The sequence below is a fragment of the Meles meles genome, chromosome 4 (genome assembly GCF_922984935.1).
Source record: "Meles meles chromosome 4, mMelMel3.1 paternal haplotype, whole genome shotgun sequence".
Lineage (NCBI taxonomy): Eukaryota > Metazoa > Chordata > Mammalia > Carnivora > Mustelidae > Meles > Meles meles.
In genome coordinates, this window is record NC_060069.1 from 5,079,571 (window position 1) to 5,096,952 (window position 17,382).

A 17,382-nucleotide genomic window follows, 5' to 3' on the forward strand; every position below is an offset into this window, starting at 1 on the left:
TCATAATTACTTGTTTTCATTTCTCTAATCCAAAACATTCCGAAATTCCAAAGGACTTTTTTCCCCCCAATTTAATGGTGGTACAACTGGCCCAGCTAACCCAAAGCTATTAAAATTTGTATTTATCTCAGTCATTGCGAATATTAACGTGTCTTTCTGGTGAAATAGTAATGTTCTTGATGACAGGGGGCTGCCCCAGATTCTCTTGGATTGTGATGAGATATAAAGTATATGTACTATATTAACTTCTAAAATTAAAAAATTTCTGTATTCTGAAACATTTCTGTGAAATTACTTTTCATTAAAAAAAGGGGTTTTGTTATAACTCCATGAGTTTAATATGTGGCAAATAGGAGATAATGAAGCCAAATTAAGGGGAAAGTGGTGGGTTTACTCACCACCTACTGTACTAACCACCATGCCAGGCTTGTAATACTGGTGATTGAGATCACAGATTAAAAAATAGTATGCATTTGGAACTTCAGGAACTACTAAGAGTTTAGGACAGTAGTTACCAAACCTTGCTGCATATTTTTTTTTTAGTATTTTATTTATTTGACAGAGAGAAATCACAACTAGGCAGAGAGGCAGGCAGAGAGAGAGGAGGAAGCAGGCTCCCCGCGGAGCAGAGAGCCGGATGCGGGGCTTGATCCCAGGACCCTGGGATCATGACCTGAGCTGAAGGCAGAGACTTTAACCCCCTGAGCCACCCAGGCGCCCTCCTTGCTGCATATTAGTATCACCTAGGGATATTTAAAAACTGATGCCTGACTCTCTTCCTTATCCACAGACCTTCTGATTTAATTTGTAAGGCATATAACCTAGACTTGGGATTTTTAAAAGTTCACCAGGTGACTCCCATGTACGGACAAGGTTGGGAGAAACTTTGAGAGAAAATGAGATTTAAGCTATAAAAACTCTTTATATAGGAGAACAGAATGAAAGGAAATAAAATTTGGATACATGTGAAATTTCAAAACAGGATATCATTGCTTTGTAGTAAGATTCTGAGATAAATAGATGAGGAATTCAGCAAAATGAAGATCATGATGTTTCTGAGAAAATAGTCCTGTGAATATTGTCAAATATTCAGGTATATTACAAGAATAGAAAACTATTACCAAAAGTGATAATGAGTTAAATGTAGCAAATGAAAATTTTTCAAAAGGTATTTATTTCATAATCTTAAATATTCTTATCCTGATACATGAGAAAACTGATTAAATCAAAAAAGAAGGTTTTAAAAACCACCATTTTATGAATAAGTCATGAGGATAAAAGATACAGACAGCATAGGGAATAAAGTCAGTGGTATTGTAATAGTGTTACAGGTTTGACACTTGTGGTGAGCATAGCATAATGTCTGAACTTGTTGAGTCAATGTATTGTACACCTGTAACTAATGTAACCTTGTGTATCAACTGTTCTACAAATAAAGAAAGAAAAGATTCTAAGGGAAGACTCCTTTTTTCCTCTTTGACAGACAACTAACAGTTTTATTATTAGAATACGTTCATTTAAAGCAGAATTACATTAATTCTTTTCTTTTTTAAAGATTTTATTTATTTATTTGACAGAGAGGGAAATCACAAGTAGGCAGAGAGGCAGGCAGAGAGAGGGGGAAGCAGGCTCCCTGCTGAGCAGAGAGCTCAATGCGGGGCTCTCTCCCAAGACCCGGGATCATGACCTGAGCCGAAGGCAGAGACTTTAGCCCACTGAGCCACCCAGGCGCCCCTACATTAATTATTTTATAAGGCTATTTTATCTTTAAGCATTTTAGCAAAAAACTGCATTTACATGCTTACCTATTGTTGAATATGTAGTATCTTAATTGTTTTTGTTTTGTCAAAATACTGTGTGGGTCTTTTAGTCCCCAGGAGTGGAGGGAGGTTAGTTTTGGTAAATTGTATTTTGTGGTAAAATTCAGAAAGATGTGATGACGGGATCCATTGGATCCCAAGAGTTTAGAACAATGTCTGGTTTATACGGAATAGCCAGTAGATACAGTTCCTGTTGGAGCCAGCCCCTGGTACCTAAAGCAAAATGTAATAGTATCTCTTCCCCAGGTTATTAGAGTCACATCTCCAAATGAAAACTCTTAAGTATGTTTTCCAAAGGTCAGTTGAATAGTTTTCATATCATATGTTGAAATGTGACATCTGTGAAGGGAAGCTTTGCAGCACAGTACATATCACGTATTCACTTAGTGCCTTTTTAATTCTTTGTCTGTATTACAGTTTGCTCACAACTGCAGTTTTATACGTTGTGCTCTTCTGTATGTGCTTCTGTGAATTCGCTTCTTTATTCTTAAGTGTAGAACTTCTCATTTGTTTATCTGTTTGAGCATTATTCATAGGATTAAAAATTTGAGAAAAGTACAAATAGTTATATATTATACAAACTGAGAAAATATGAAGAAAATGCAAAAAATATGGTAGAAGAAAACTCAAATTATTTCCAGTCCCAAATTAAAGTCTAAATTTATATTCCATCAATAAGACATTTTTTAGCCTATTGTCTTCATAGTGAATACCTATGATAAAGCTAAAAAATTACTCTCTTCTTTTCCTCTCCCCCATGCTCCTTCTCAGAAGGCAGGAGTTCTTATCTTATGGGGAGAGTGCTTAAGAAGTAACTGCCTGGTGATTGTTTCACACTTTCTAAGTTTTAAACTAAGTCTTATTTTCTAAATATGTGATAAATAAAAATAGACAAAAGGTTTTTTTTCCTTCTACCTTTGGTAATCAGATCAAATAATAAATCAGATAAATAAATAAATAACCACTTATTATATTACATTTGTGTATTATATTCTTTATATATTCATATTTATAATACTTGATTACATTTATTATCTGATTGTAGTTTGCAGCTTATGTTTATTTACAGCCTAAATGTATACATAACTCGATCAATTTCTTCTGAGATATCATTAGATCATCGTGGCTTTAACTTAGTGGTCTAAGGTGAGCTTGTGCAGGACATGTTCGTGCCTCCATATTTATTACTCATTTGTGATTACATACTCGGATTTTTCTTTTTGTTTCTGTTTTTCCCCAAAATCTTTCTGTTAACATTTAGTGATGAGTTAAAAATAAATATTTTAAAAGATATTTAAATCTATTGCATTGATCATATGTAACTTATAAAATGAATAAACCAGTGAAGAATGCCATTTTTTAATATCAGCCCCCTTGAGCATTGAGCTCTTGTGATTGTTCTCTTGGGATACCTCAGATACTCTTTGTGATATAATACAATCTGAAATATGGACCTAGTGAGGGCGTACAAAGCTTATTCTACATACTAAATATTACTAATAACTTACTTTTTAATATAATTAAAAATAAAGAGAAGTTTTAATATTTTTTTGTAGTACACCACTCAGTTGGTGTTGTAAATATTGCTTTGGAAACTTTCACATTGCAGAGGTAAACAGAGTATTAAAGAAAGGAAGCAAAGTTGGAAGTGAGAAGTACCAAGGACAAGGGCTTAATCACATAGAATAACTCATGAAGACTCAAGAAATTGTAATCATTTTGTATTTGTAATGTGAAAAGGTACAAAATAGGAAATAATATTACAGCTGTGTACTTTGCAGTGCAAAATATTAGAGGCAAGGGGAAACATGTTGAAGGATAATAATAAATACTTGTCTTTACTGTGTGCCAGGCTAGTACACATTCTTCACATATGTATAATATTCATGACATTTTTATGAGCTAGGTCTTTTATATTATTATTATCTCCATCTTACAGATGAGAAAATGGAGACAAAGAGGGTTAAGAAACTTGCTTGAGGTCACACAATTAGTAAATGATAAAGTCAGGAATGAAGCCCAGGACATCTGGCTCCTGAGTTCATACTCATAATCACTACCCTGTTTACCGCATATACAACTGCAAGTGTATAATCTGAAGTAGCTTGGAAAGAGTAACTCAGGTAACAGTTGTACTCTCTCCACTTAGACAGCTTCAGTCATATAATAAATTTCTGGTTATTTTTATCACCAAATGTCTTATAGCTGACCAAACAAGTTATGGAATTAAATTAGTATCTTTTTGGAAGGACCAATTATATTCTAGTGATATATATTGAATCTTTCTAGAGTTAATCCATTCCATTATATTGTTTAAGACATTTACTCTCATTATGAGAAATGCTTAAATGAGATAAGCCAACAATAGCATTTTTATCTGTGGGCTCTGACTTAAATCCCCATGTGATTTTGATTAGATATGATGAACTACATATTTAAGATGTAATTACACCCTGGTCATTTCAAGATTTTTATTTTTCAGTTTTAAAAATATCTATAGGGCACCTGGGTGGCTCAGTCGTTGGGCATCTGCCTTAGGCTCAGGTCATGATCCTGGGATCAAGTCCTGCATCGGGCTCCCTGCTCAGCAAGGAGCCTGCTTCTCCCACTCCTACTCCCCCTGCTTGTGTTCCCTCTCTTGCACTCTCTGTCTCTCTCAAATAAATAAAACCCAATAAATAAATAAATAAATTCTATAAAACATGCTTTTATAGTGATATGGAATCACATTTAAATTTGCTAATCATTATGAAGATCTTTTAAATTATCTAGCTAAAGCTATGTATTCTGTATCTTTTATGGATTTTAGGTATAACTTTTTTATTATAAAAACTGTCAAATGAACTTTTTGTCTTTTTTTTTTTTTTTTTTAAGATTTTACTTACTTGAGAGAAAGCAAGAGAGCACAAGCAGCAGGAGGAGCAGAGGGAGAGGGAGAAGCAGGCTCCCTGTTTAGCAGCAGGGCTTTATCCCAGGACCCTATGATTATGACCTGGGCGGAAGACAGCCGCTTAGCCGACTGGGCTATCCAGGTGTCCTGAACTGTTTAGTTTTTCAAAGTGTTATTTGTGTTTATTCAGTAAACATTTATTGAACACTTAATGTTTGTTTAACTTTTAGTTAGGAAGTATATACTTAGAGATTAACAAGGTTATAGCTCTGGAAAATGATTTCGTGTTCTAAATGAGGAAAGAATTTGTGAACTGATAGCAATAGTACCTTGACAAGTTCAATAGTTAGGAAATACAAGACCCTATGAGAACCCAAAGGGCGAGGTTAATTATTTGAGATGTGAGAGCTTCACAAATTACTTAGCCCTAAAACTAGTTTTTAAAAATGAATAGAAGTTCACCAGAAAAACCAGGAAGGAGTTTATAGGGAAGATGGAGTTTAGGATGTATAGGAGAAAACATAAAGGTACAAAGCTAGAGAAATTAGACTAGATAATTGATTTAACACAAATAAGCCGTCCCAAAACCATTGTTGTCCTCCTAAGTATACCAGACAGTGTCCTAGATGGATGCTGGAGATACAGAGATAAGATGGGGTTGAAAAATATGACACAATTTTTATAGCATTGACTTGTGGAATTTTTCTTTCCAAATGTATTTTTATATTATTTTTTTAATTGATGTATATATGCCAGTTGAATTTCCTGATACTTTAAGGCTGAGGTTTGTCAGAGTTGAAAGAGTTACTTTAGACTTAATTAGAAGAGGTCTGATAATAGATAGCATTTTCTCTTTAATTGCCTTATGACAGCCAGCCAAAATAATCTATGACATAATTAATCTTTATGGCTATTTTAACTTAAAAACAAAAGTTCAAACAATGTATTTAATAATAAATTTTATTTAACCCACTCAGAATTTGGTTTTTAAAAATGGATCTTTCGGGGCACCTGGGTGGCTCAGTGGTTTAAAGCCTCTGCCTTCGGCTCAGGTCATGATTCCAGGGTCGTGGGATCGAGCCCCGCATTGGGCTCTTTGCTCGGCGGGGAGCCTGCTTCCTCCTCTCTCTCTGCCTGTCTCTGCCTGTTTGTGATCTCTCGCTGTCAAATAAATAAATAAAATCTTAAAAAAAAAAAAATGGATCTTTCAGTGGCTATTTCCAAGAGTAAGGAATATTGTTTTCTTTGTTCCATTGACACACGGTTCTTAAGCATTCTGACTTTTTGAGGGAAAATAAAAATGAAAAACTCTTCAGTCACTGTGATACAGAAATGCATAGATGTGATTTTACATCTTAAGTACTGACTATAATATTTTTAGATAATGGTATTCCAAAATTTGGAATTTCTTTTAATGATTGCAGGAACTTGGCATTCTCAAGGATGTAAATTTGGTAGTTTCAAATACTTTTTAATATACTTTTTAATATACTCAGTGGTTTAGGCCGCTGCCTTCAGCTCGGGTCATGATCTCGGGGTCCTGGGATCGAGTTCCGTGTCGGGCTCTCTGCTTGGCGGGGAGCCTGCTTCCCTCTCACTCTCTCTGCCTGCCTCTCTGCCTATGTGATCTCTCTCTGTCAAATAAACAAATGGAGTCTTTAAAAAAAAAAAAAAAAAAAACCATGTGCCATTTGATAGAACAAAGCATATATGTAATATATATACATATGTATGTAACTCCCCAGCTTAAGAACTGAAATACTTGTGTGTTCCTCCACTCTCCCATTCTAATCCTTCTCCTGAGAGGTAATCAATATCTTGAATTTTGTGAACTTTTCTTTTTCTTATTGATAAATTATTTACCACTCTTAATGAAATGTTTGTGAAGATTCATGGATGAGTAGGGACCAGACATTTTATGGTACTCCATAACTTATTGATGCCAATTTAGAGGAAAACATATTTAAAAGGACTGATTGGCAGTCCTGTTGCTGCTTTGACCTCACATATTCTCATTTCTGTTTGTGGCTAAGGAAACAAATATTGTCAACATTTATGATCGATTAAGGAGAAAACTATAGGGATCATTTAGATATCCTTCCCATTATTTCTGACCCATATTGACAGTATCATTTTTGTGGTGACTCATTCATTTGATGAAGAAATAGTTGAGTGTCTGTTAAACATTCCAGGCATTGAGGACAAAGCACTGAATAAACCAACCAAAAATCCCTTCCCCCCATGGGATTTACATTTTAGCTGGGAGAGAAAGCCAATGAATAAAATACATAGGCAAAATATTGTAGTGTGGTAAATGACAATAAATTAAATAAATGACAATATTGAATAAAGAAAAATAAAGCGGAGAAGGGGGGAAGAGATTGGGAGTGGAAGGATGATTTTAAATTGGATGGTCAAGAAAACCTCTCTGAGAATGTGAGCTTAAGTAAACACTTGAAAGAGGTGATAGAGCAGCCATGCATATATCTAGAAGAAGAGAAATTTTAAACTGCACAAATGACCCTTAGATAGAAATACACCTAGGGTATTAGACAACAACGAAGCCAATGTGGCTAAAGCACACTGGTTTATATATTGGCCTTTGATTGTTCTGTTGTCAGTAGTTTTTCAAACTATAAAACACTTCCTCCACATTTTTTTCTTTGCATGGCATTAACTTTTTTTTTTTAATGATTTTTATTTATTTATTTGACAGAGATCACAAGTAGGCAGAGACTCAGGCAGAGAGCAAGAGGAGGAAGCAGGCTCTCGGAGGAGCAGAGAGCCGGATGTGGGTGGGGCTCAATCCCAGGACCCTGGGACCAGGACCTGAGCTGAAGGCAGAGGCTTTAACCCACTGAGCCACCCAGGGGCCCTGCATGACATTAACTTTTAGTTGACAACAACCTAGTTGTCTTATAAAATATCCCACATTTTTTTTCTCTTTCTTCCTCATGGTTATCATTTAGCTTGTTCCTAAATCTCCTGTATTTTGTAACTGAAAGTTAGGTCTAATGGCTTCATTCTATTACATTTACGTATTTTTTGCAAGGAAATTTCATAAGCGATGCTGTGTACTTCATATTCTATCACAGTAGATAGTACATAATGGCAGGTTGTCCGTTTATTAGTGATGCTACAATAGATCACTTACAGTGTGATGACTGTTGAACCTTTTTGTAAAAGCAGTTTTCCCTTGGGGCGCCTGGGTGGCTAGGTGGGTTAAAGCCTCTGCCTTCTGCTCAGGTCATGGTCCCGGGGTCCTGGGATCAAGCCCTGCATCAGGCTCTCTGCTCCATCGGGAGCCTGTTTCCCTTCCTCTCTCTGCCTGGCTCTCTGCCTACTTGTGATCTCTGTCTAATAAATAAATAAAATCTTTAAAAAAAAGTAGTTTTCCCTTTGCACGTATCAAATAATTTGGTACTTTGTTAACATTCTGCTTATGCCACTCAACTTGCTATTCAGTGGTTTAAATATCTATTGATGACCTGTTTCTGAAAATTTGAATTTATTTTGAATGTAGAAGCCAGTGTGGCCTGAAGTCTGGAAATAGGATATTCTATACCAATCATTTATGAGTTAAAAGGTGTTGGTCTCTTATGGGACATAGTAATTAAGCATCCCTAAACAAGAGAGTTAGGCCTCAAGAGAGTGATGGGCAAACAATTTATTTTTGTTTTTTGTTGTGAGTAAATCCACCAGTAAATCAAACCAGAAACAAGTCATTTTTGTCCAGTAGTCACGTCAGTAGATTTTATTTTTTCAATATTTGAGTATACATCATATCTCCTGTTTTGTCCGGTGTCATCATTACTACCTTAGTTAGGTGCTCTCTGCATTCCCCACTCATTTTTGGATCTGTTGCAGTGATAAGTCTCCTAGCTCCATTTCCTTTGCCTTTACCTCTGATTATTCTCCGTGGTAGAACCAGAAATATTTTTTTATTTTATTTTATTTTTTTAAAGATTTCATTTATTTATTTGGCAGAGAGAGATCACAAGTTGGCAGAGAGGTAGGCAGAGAGAGACGAGGAAGCAGGCTCCCTGCTGAGCAGAGAGCCTGATGTTCTCCTCCATCCCAGGACCCGGAGACCATGACCTGAGCTGAAGGCAGAGGCTTACCCCACTGAGCCACCCAGGCACCCCAGAAATATTTTTTAAATCTCTCATCTGTTTATGATCCTTACTTGCTCAGAAATTTTCAGTAGCTACCCATTGCCTCCAGAAGAATAAAGCTTGGCTTTATTTTAATGAAGACTTTATATGAAAAGAAGGTTCCCTGTAAACTGGCCCCATCTTTTCTCTTTGTTACCACCACAAAATCTGGTTTAGGTTGCCAAACTTAAAGCAGTTCTATACTCTTAAAATTTTTTTTTAAGATTTTATTTATTTACTTGACAGACAGAGATCACAAGTAGGCAGAGAGGCAGGCAGAGAGAAGAGGAAGCAGGCCTCCCGCTCGAGCAGAGAGCCCGATGCGGGGCTTGATCCCAGGACCCTGGGATCATGACCCGAGCCAAAGGCAGAGGCTTTAACCTACTGAGCCACCTAGGCACCCCGTAAAGCAGTTCTATACTCTTGTTCTATCTTTGTTTTATAGGAATTTGCTAATCTTATTGCTTAGAGTGCTGTTGACCCTATTTCTCCTGCCCAATTGCCTCTGCAGGAAACTGGCATTCCTTCCTAAGTAGTACTGTCTACCCTCAAAACGTTCCTATCATTGTACTTAATTCACTTGTTTATTTTTTTTTAAAGATTTTATTTATTTATTTGACAGAGAGAGATCACAAGTAGATAGAGAGGCAGGCAGAGAGAGAGAGAGGGAAGCAGGCTCCCTGCTGAGCAGAGAGCCCGATGCGGGACTCGATCCCAGGACCCTGAGATCATGACCTGAGCCGAAGGCAGCGGCTTAACCCACTGAGCCACCCAGGCGCCCCACTTGTTTATTTTTTATACGTCCTTCTGTTCAACTAGAAGTTCTTTGGAGGATGGGGGAAACGGGAAGAAATTGTCTAAAGAGTATAAACTTCCAATTATAAGATGAATAAGTTCTGAGGATCTAGTGTACAGAATGGTGTTTATAGTTAATAGTACTGTGTTATATACATGAAAGTTGTTAAGAGAGTAGATCTTTAGTGTTTTCACCAAAAAATAAGAAATGGGTAATGTAATGTTCTGGTATGTGTTAAGCTAATGCTCTGGTGTTAATCATTTTGCAGTATATAAGTGTATTAAATCAACTTTATACCTTAAACTTACACAGTATTATGTATCAATTAAATCTCAGTAAGTCTGGAAAAAAACAAAGTAGGGGTTTTTAGAAGCAGATTCTTGGTGTGCTCATCTTTGTATGCTAGAACTAGTGCCTGGATCATATTTATTGCTCAGTAAGTACATGAATACATGAATGGTTGGGTGGATGAATACTTTCTCCAAATAAGTATTTACAGATCTCTATTAATAGTAGCATAGCAATAATAGTATATATCCTTGGGTGTATCTATTGAAATTAGGTAACCAAAAGCCAGTGTTTCATCAAAAATAAGTGATTCTGTGTGTGTGTGTGTGTGTGTGTGTGTGTGTGTGTGTGACATTGTCCATCAGTTGAGTTAAACAGTTCTCTTGGATTCACGCTTAAAGAGTATTTTATCTCTTTTGATATCTGTAGTTTGTAACCAGATGGGGTTCCCAAATATCAAATGCTTAGGAATTATGCAGTTAGCCTTCCACCTCTGTCACCTGCACGAGCTCTACCTTTCAGTGGACCTGTTATAAGATTGTTCTCATTTTAGAAGCTCTGAATTTTGTAGTTTTTGTTGATGGCTCTTATCTCTGAACCTTAGTACGCTTTTCCTTTTATTCTTCCATCAGTGTCCCCAAAACTTCTAAAATAAACTTTTCTATTCGTTGCTTCTCAGTGCATTTGGGAACAGAACCCCAGAGTTCTTCCTTGGAAGAACATTCACTAGACTCTACTGTCCTCCAGGGTTCCTGTAGTAAACCATTATAGAGTTAAGAATTCATGGACCTGGGACACCTGGGTGGCTCAGTGGATTAAGCTACTGCCTTCGGCTCGGGTCATGATCGCAGGGTCCTGGGATCAAGTCCTGCATCAGGCTCCTTGCTTGGCAGGGGGCCTGCTTCTCTCTCCGCCTCTGCCTGCTTGTGTGCTCTCTCTCTCTCTGTCTCTGTCTCCTTTTCTGTCTCTGTCTCTCTTTCTCTCTCTCTGACAAATAAATAAATAAAATTTTGGGGGGGGGGAGGAATACACTTACCTTTAAAAAAAAAATTATTCATGGACTTTACAATCCCAGAACCAGAACCCTGTCAGTAGATGAGTGGATAAAGAAAATGTGGCATATATATATGAAACAGTAGAAAATATATAAAAGTGTAAACGCACATACATGATACACACAATGGAATATTATTCAGCCATTAAAAAAAGAAAGGAAATCTTGCCATTATGACAACATAGATGGACCTTGATGGTATTATCCTAAGTAAAATAAGACAGAAAAGAACAAATACCATATGCTCTCACTTATATGGGGAATCCAAAACAAACAAACTCCACTGAACTCACATAAAGGATTAGTGATTGCCAGTGTAGGAGGTTTGGGGGCAGACAAATGGGTCAAAAGGTACAAACTTACAGTTATAAAATATGTAAGTCATAGGGATGTAAAGTACACATGATGACTGTAGTTCATCATGCTGTTTTGCATATTTAAAAATTGCTAAGAGAATAGCTCTTAAAAGTTTTAATCACAAGAAAAAATTTCTGTAACTGTATGGTGACAGATGTTAATTAGATTTATTGCGGTGATCATTTCACAGTATATACAAATACTAAATCATTATATTGTATACCTGAAACTAATAAAATGTTATATGTGTGAATTATACCTCAAAAAATAAATCGATAAATAAAATACTGTAGTTCCTTCGAGTTTTTTAAAATTTTTATTGGTTTTGTGCTACATTTGAATCTTTTGAAGTATACTTAGTTTTCTTTTATTTACTTCTAAGTGCTTATTTTTCTGCCTTTGCTTTTGCTGTTGGCTTATTTAGATGGGTTTTTAGATAATTTACATTCTTTGATGTTGTGGAGGTGTACTACATGGCTGAATCTCACAGTTGGTATAAAACAAGAGAAGCTCGACTCTAATGAGCTTTTGTGATATAGAAGCAGCAGCAGTCTCTTGAGATACCTTTGAGAAGAAGCTCTCACTTTCCTTTTACCCTCTCCCGTCTACCCCTGACTCTCAAGGACTAGGAAGATTCAGCCAGTCCCTTCAGTTCCTTTTTGATTTTTTTGAGGCTTAGTAAACCCCCTAACACTCAAATAGCACCAAAATTTTAACTACCTTTTGCGGTATTTGACCTAGTCCTAAGAGCTCTTACCTATCTCTGCTTTCTGTTCTCTTTTCTGCTATTCTAAGTATTACACTAATTCTCTTTTCTAAGATACCAGCAGAGCCCAAGCCTTCCCTCATAACCAATTTTGTAGCAGCCGTTTGATCTAGAAGAAACAAAGAGCCATAAATTGAGAATATTCAGATACTGCGTTCACAGAATTTCTCACTCTCTGCCTTTTGAATTTATATTTCTCTATCAAAATGTTTTAGGCTAGAGTAGGAAACTTCTAACTAATTGGATTCAATGTCATTTTCATGTTGTTTTTTTGTTTGTTTTGTCTTATTTCAATTCAAATAGTGAACATACAGTGTGTTATTAACTTCAGGGTAGAATTTAGTGTTTGGTCTGTTGCATAACACCCAATGCTCATTATATCATCTGCCCTCCTTACTGCCCATCATCCATTACCCCATCAAGTTTATGTTTTTAAACAAGATGACACAAGCTGGTAATACCAAGAGCCCATATTAGATTTCTTTTCTTTGAAAAGTTAATAAATCTGCTCTATAAAACAGAGTTAATAGAACATTTATAGTAAAATTGGAAGAAATAGGGTTGCAGTTTCAGGTGCAAAGAATTAGTTTTGGACTTCTTAATGAAATATTTTTGAAATTCTTATTTCTTAAAAATTCTATTTTAAAGAATTAGAAGATGCTATGTGATACCGAAATCCTGATTAGTTTGATCTGAATTCAATCACAAATACCGTTTCCAGTCTAAACTTTAATTTTTTTTTGTTTTTACTTCAAATTATCTCAACTGAGACCCAAATGTAAGAACAGGGAAACTGTTTTTTTTTTTTAATGTTGGTTTAGAATAATGAATTAAGTAGTTGTTCTAAATAACAGATTTGAGCACGTCATGAATTATTTCGTTGTGAAAGATCAAAAAGAACAAACAATAAATATAAAGCTATCAGTGTATCTGTGTAAGTCACCTTCAATATCTGTCCACATATACTTCTGAGAAGAAAATGTTCCTTTATAGGTAGGAGAGAAAACTTTGATCAAATTGTTATTATATGTCAAATTTAATATATTCTTTTTATTCCTTTTAGGACAGTGGTGATTATCCCCTTACCATGCCTGGACCTCAGTGGAAAAAATTTCGTTCAAACTTTTGTGAATTTATTGGAGTCCTGATTCGACAGTGTCAGTATAGCATAATTTATGATGAGTATATGATGGACACAGTAATCTCCCTTTTGACTGGTTTGTCAGACTCCCAGGTCAGAGCTTTTAGGCATACAAGTACCCTTGCTGGTAAGTAACCAACATTTTATTCCTTTTCATTTAATTTTGTTAAATATGTTCTATTGCTGTTTAAGTGTATTTAGATTAAGTATTTAATTACTGTGTTCCTGAAAATATACCATCCTTCCCCTCTTCCAAATTCATCTGAATGGCTTCTGTTATCTGTTTACGTAAGACGTATGTCTATTTAGTAACTGGCATTTGATTGCCTTGATTCAATGGAAATTGAAAATTCTTTTTAGGCTAGCTGATCTGAAGAATTGATGGCTTAGTTTTCACTCTTGTCTAGAGAACTTCTCAGCCAAATGTATTTATTTTTTCTTGTTTATCCATAACAAGGCAATTTCATTAATTTAGCAATTGTTCTGTTTTCCCTCAATTACTTTAACTATGCTTACCTAAAATGACTATTTTTTTTCATCTGTGATATAGAGCATACACACGTGTGTAAATAATCCCAGATTATATCCTTTTTCGTGCAGTAACTTTGTATTCATCTTACACATTATAATGATGAACACCAGATTTAATTTCATTAATTGCATTTCATCTTCCATTTAAATTAAATTTCCCATTTATTGAATATATTTAAATCATTCGTTCTCAAACTTTTGCATGCATCAGAATCATCTACAGGGCTTATTGAAACAGCTTGCATGGTCTAACCCCCAGAGTTTCACAGATTTTGGTTATGCTGATGCTGATACTTTGGGGAATATACGTTGCAAATGCGTGGTTTAAAATCTTGTCATTTTCTGGCTTAATCTGTTGCCCGAAGCCAAAATGATAATATTATCTAGAGTCATCCATATTTTTTCCCACTCCTTTTTTTTTTCATTCCTCCCCCCCCATTTAATGTAGTTGATCTATATTAGTGTCCATTATTCCCTTAGTTACATGTCTATATGAAACAAACATGAAACACAGTTTTTCAAGAGTAACATTATCCTTATTATTAGGAAAAGAGGAAGATTACCCAATTTTATCTTTTTTTTTTTTTTTAAAGGTAAAATAAAAATACAGTTTATTGCTGAAAAAAATTTTCTGTACAGAACAAACACCAAACAGTTTAAATTCTGTGTTTTGAAGTATCTTCTTCCTCATTATTGGGAAGAAGAAGAGATCTTTTAAAATGTAGTACAAATACACTATTTATTCTTTTTAAATTATCTGATTATTACACCTTTTTCTTTCTAATTTCATGACTTTTAGTATCTTAATTTTAGTTTGTTTTTTTTTTCTTTCTCTTTATATATTCCATTTAGTATTCATCTTATTTTCCTCCATGTACAGTAATGCCCATTTAGCTGGTTGTCAGATGCATAGTAAATGCAGCAGTTTGAAATAAACAGAACTTAAATGTGAGATAGAAATTGCTTCTGAATAGCCAAACTTGCTCTCATAAAAAGTTAATTTTTGTTTCATAAGAGTAGGAGAGAAAGGGAAACAACAAGTGAATGAAAGGCAAATATGAAATGCTCTCCCGCTTTTAGAATTATGAAATAAAACTCATACCAAAAAGAAGACAAAAAATTTTGCTTACAATGTCAAGAGAGAACAATATAGGGCTTCTCTCTTGGGACAGGATACTTTATTTTTCAGAGTACTTCTCTTTAATCCAGAAATCTGTGTGCATTCTATGTAAAAGATCAAACATATGCCACATACTGTGTTTAAGAACACAAGGGAAAGAATGATGTAGAAATAAGCAGAGTAGTTTTACTTTTAAAATGTCTCAGTTGCCTAAAAAAGGCACTTTAAAACATTTGTGTTTGTCCCACACTGCCATGTAAATGAAGTATTACTGTATTTTACTGACCTCATAGTGTATTTTACTGACTTCATTTCACCTCCTAATCATTGGCCCATTTTCCGTGGCTTTTATTATTGCCACTGATTGCCTGCTGGCAGTCTGTATTTGCTAGTTTTACATTTACGTAAATATCTTTGAGTTAGAGCTTTTCTCCTAACCCTTTGGAGGTGTGTAGCCTCCTGCTCCTTCCAGGGCCCTTCTGCTTTTCTTTCCCACAGTTTACCTGTGATCATGATAGCTTTTAAACTGCTTGATAAATGTCATTTTGTTTTCACTTATACTCTTTGTATATCATCATCTAGCCTATAGGAATCTGAAGTTATTTTTAAAAATTAGATACCAAGGAAAATGGAAAGATATCAACATTATGTTTATTCTGATTTTTTAGAAATGGTAACTTATTTTTCAGGTCATTTTCAAATTTACTTCAAAATATTACTATAATTGCTATGTGTCTATATTCATGATCACACCTTCCAAGGCTCAGTTTCATCAAATGTGGGACTTTACCAGTCACCTGCCCTTCAACTAAACACAGAGATCTTGCTGAATACTTAAGTCCAGACTAGATAATAACTATCCATATTTTCAAGGTTTTTTTTTTTCCTCATCGTTGCCCTCCTCTCTGTTTTTTTTTTTTTTTTTATGGTATGTATGCAAGGCGTAGATGAAAAGATAATCATTTTTATTCACTTTGCAGGACGAGTCTTGGGGACTAGATAAAATGGGCAGGAACATTTAATCCTCTGCTTCAAAGACTATGCATGGACAGTTGCAAGGCAGTTATGGCCAGATATGATTATCGGCTTTGGAATAAAATGCTCCTTCACATTGCTTATATCTTAGCTGAGAAGAGAGACAATCAGGTTAGTTGTTCTGTAGGGTACAGGTGTGATGAGTTCCAGAGCTTCATAAGTCATCAGAGTGGTCTTATCAGTAGTACTTTTCATTGGTTTTCCAAATAACTCATTTTCTTATTCAGTTACATAATGTATCCCTATTGTCAGTGTTTATGCATTGCATTTAATTGTGTACTTTTACCATATTTTTATTAAAAATTCATTATTCAGTAGTTTTTTAGGTCTGTTTATTCTACAGTTAATAGTAGTCTCATTTTCCACTGGAGGTAAACTGTGTTTCCCCTTTTTTTGGAATTCTTTTTTTCATTAAACTGAAACAAACTGTTAGCTGTTACATTTTATATTTTCCTTATTTTATTTTTTCTCTTCCCTTATTTGGAATTTTAAAACATACTCTCCCATTTGTTTGACCTTGTGTTTCACATTGTAGTACAATTTTCATTAACTATTAATCTTTAGAATTAAATGCCCATATTTCTGTTCTAAATAGTTATCTCAGTTGGACATATTGTGAATATAATTAAGTAAGTAACATTTTGTCATTATTTTGGTGTATTTAGAATCTGAGAATGAGCATATTTTACTCCCCATTTTGATGAAATTTTCATGAGGAAATAGTCTCTGTTTTTCCCCAAGGTCAAAATTAGATAGGATTCGCTTTGTTCTACCATTTTGTTGTTTGGTATTATGAAAACCATTCTGCTCTCAAAGAGTCTATTTTTTAAATCTGTAGTTAAATTATTTTTTAATGTATTTTTTTAAAGATTTTATTTATTTATTTGACAAAGAGAAAGAGATCACAAGTAGGCAGAGAGGCAGCCAGAGGGGCGGGTGGGGGGGGGGAGTAGGCTTCCCGCTGAGCAGAGAGGGGCTCTGTGGGGCTCCAGCCCAGAACCCTGAGATCATGACCGCTGGGAGAGGCTTAACCCACTGAGCCACCAAGGCGCCCCTATAGTTAAATTTTTTTAGTCATTTGATTTAAAAAGGTATGCCAGTACTTTACAGACTGTTGATTTTAAATTTCTGTTAGATGGCAATTTGCAAGATAAGTAATGTTGATTTAACTTTTTTATTTTTTGCTGTTTTCTCACCTATATAATTTTCTATGTTACAAATAGATTAATAGTGACTGCCACTCACTATTAAGGTAGAAATGCTCATTTGAACAAAGGGGGATTAAGAATACAAAAATTGTATCAATAGCATGGTGATTGACTTTAATTTTTTCTAAAGCGAATTCTGAGAAAATTAGAAAATGTGGTTAAGGTCATCATGTGACAGTAAGGTGGCCTCAGTATGCCAGTAAACCAGTCTTCATCATAGTT

General features: G+C 35.1%; 1 protein-coding gene across 5 annotated transcripts in view; it reads left to right on the plus strand.

Annotated features, from left to right (window-relative positions):
- STAG1 (stromal antigen 1) overlaps nt 1-17,382 on the plus strand; it is a 453,722-nt gene that overhangs the window by 263,282 nt on the left and 173,058 nt on the right. For all 5 annotated transcript variants that reach the window (XM_046002314.1, XM_046002311.1, XM_046002310.1 and 2 more), the window contains one exon: nt 13,189-13,393. In XM_046002314.1, coding sequence (XP_045858270.1) covers nt 13,189-13,393 — 205 coding nt within the window. The remainder of the gene's footprint in view (nt 1-13,188; nt 13,394-17,382) is intronic.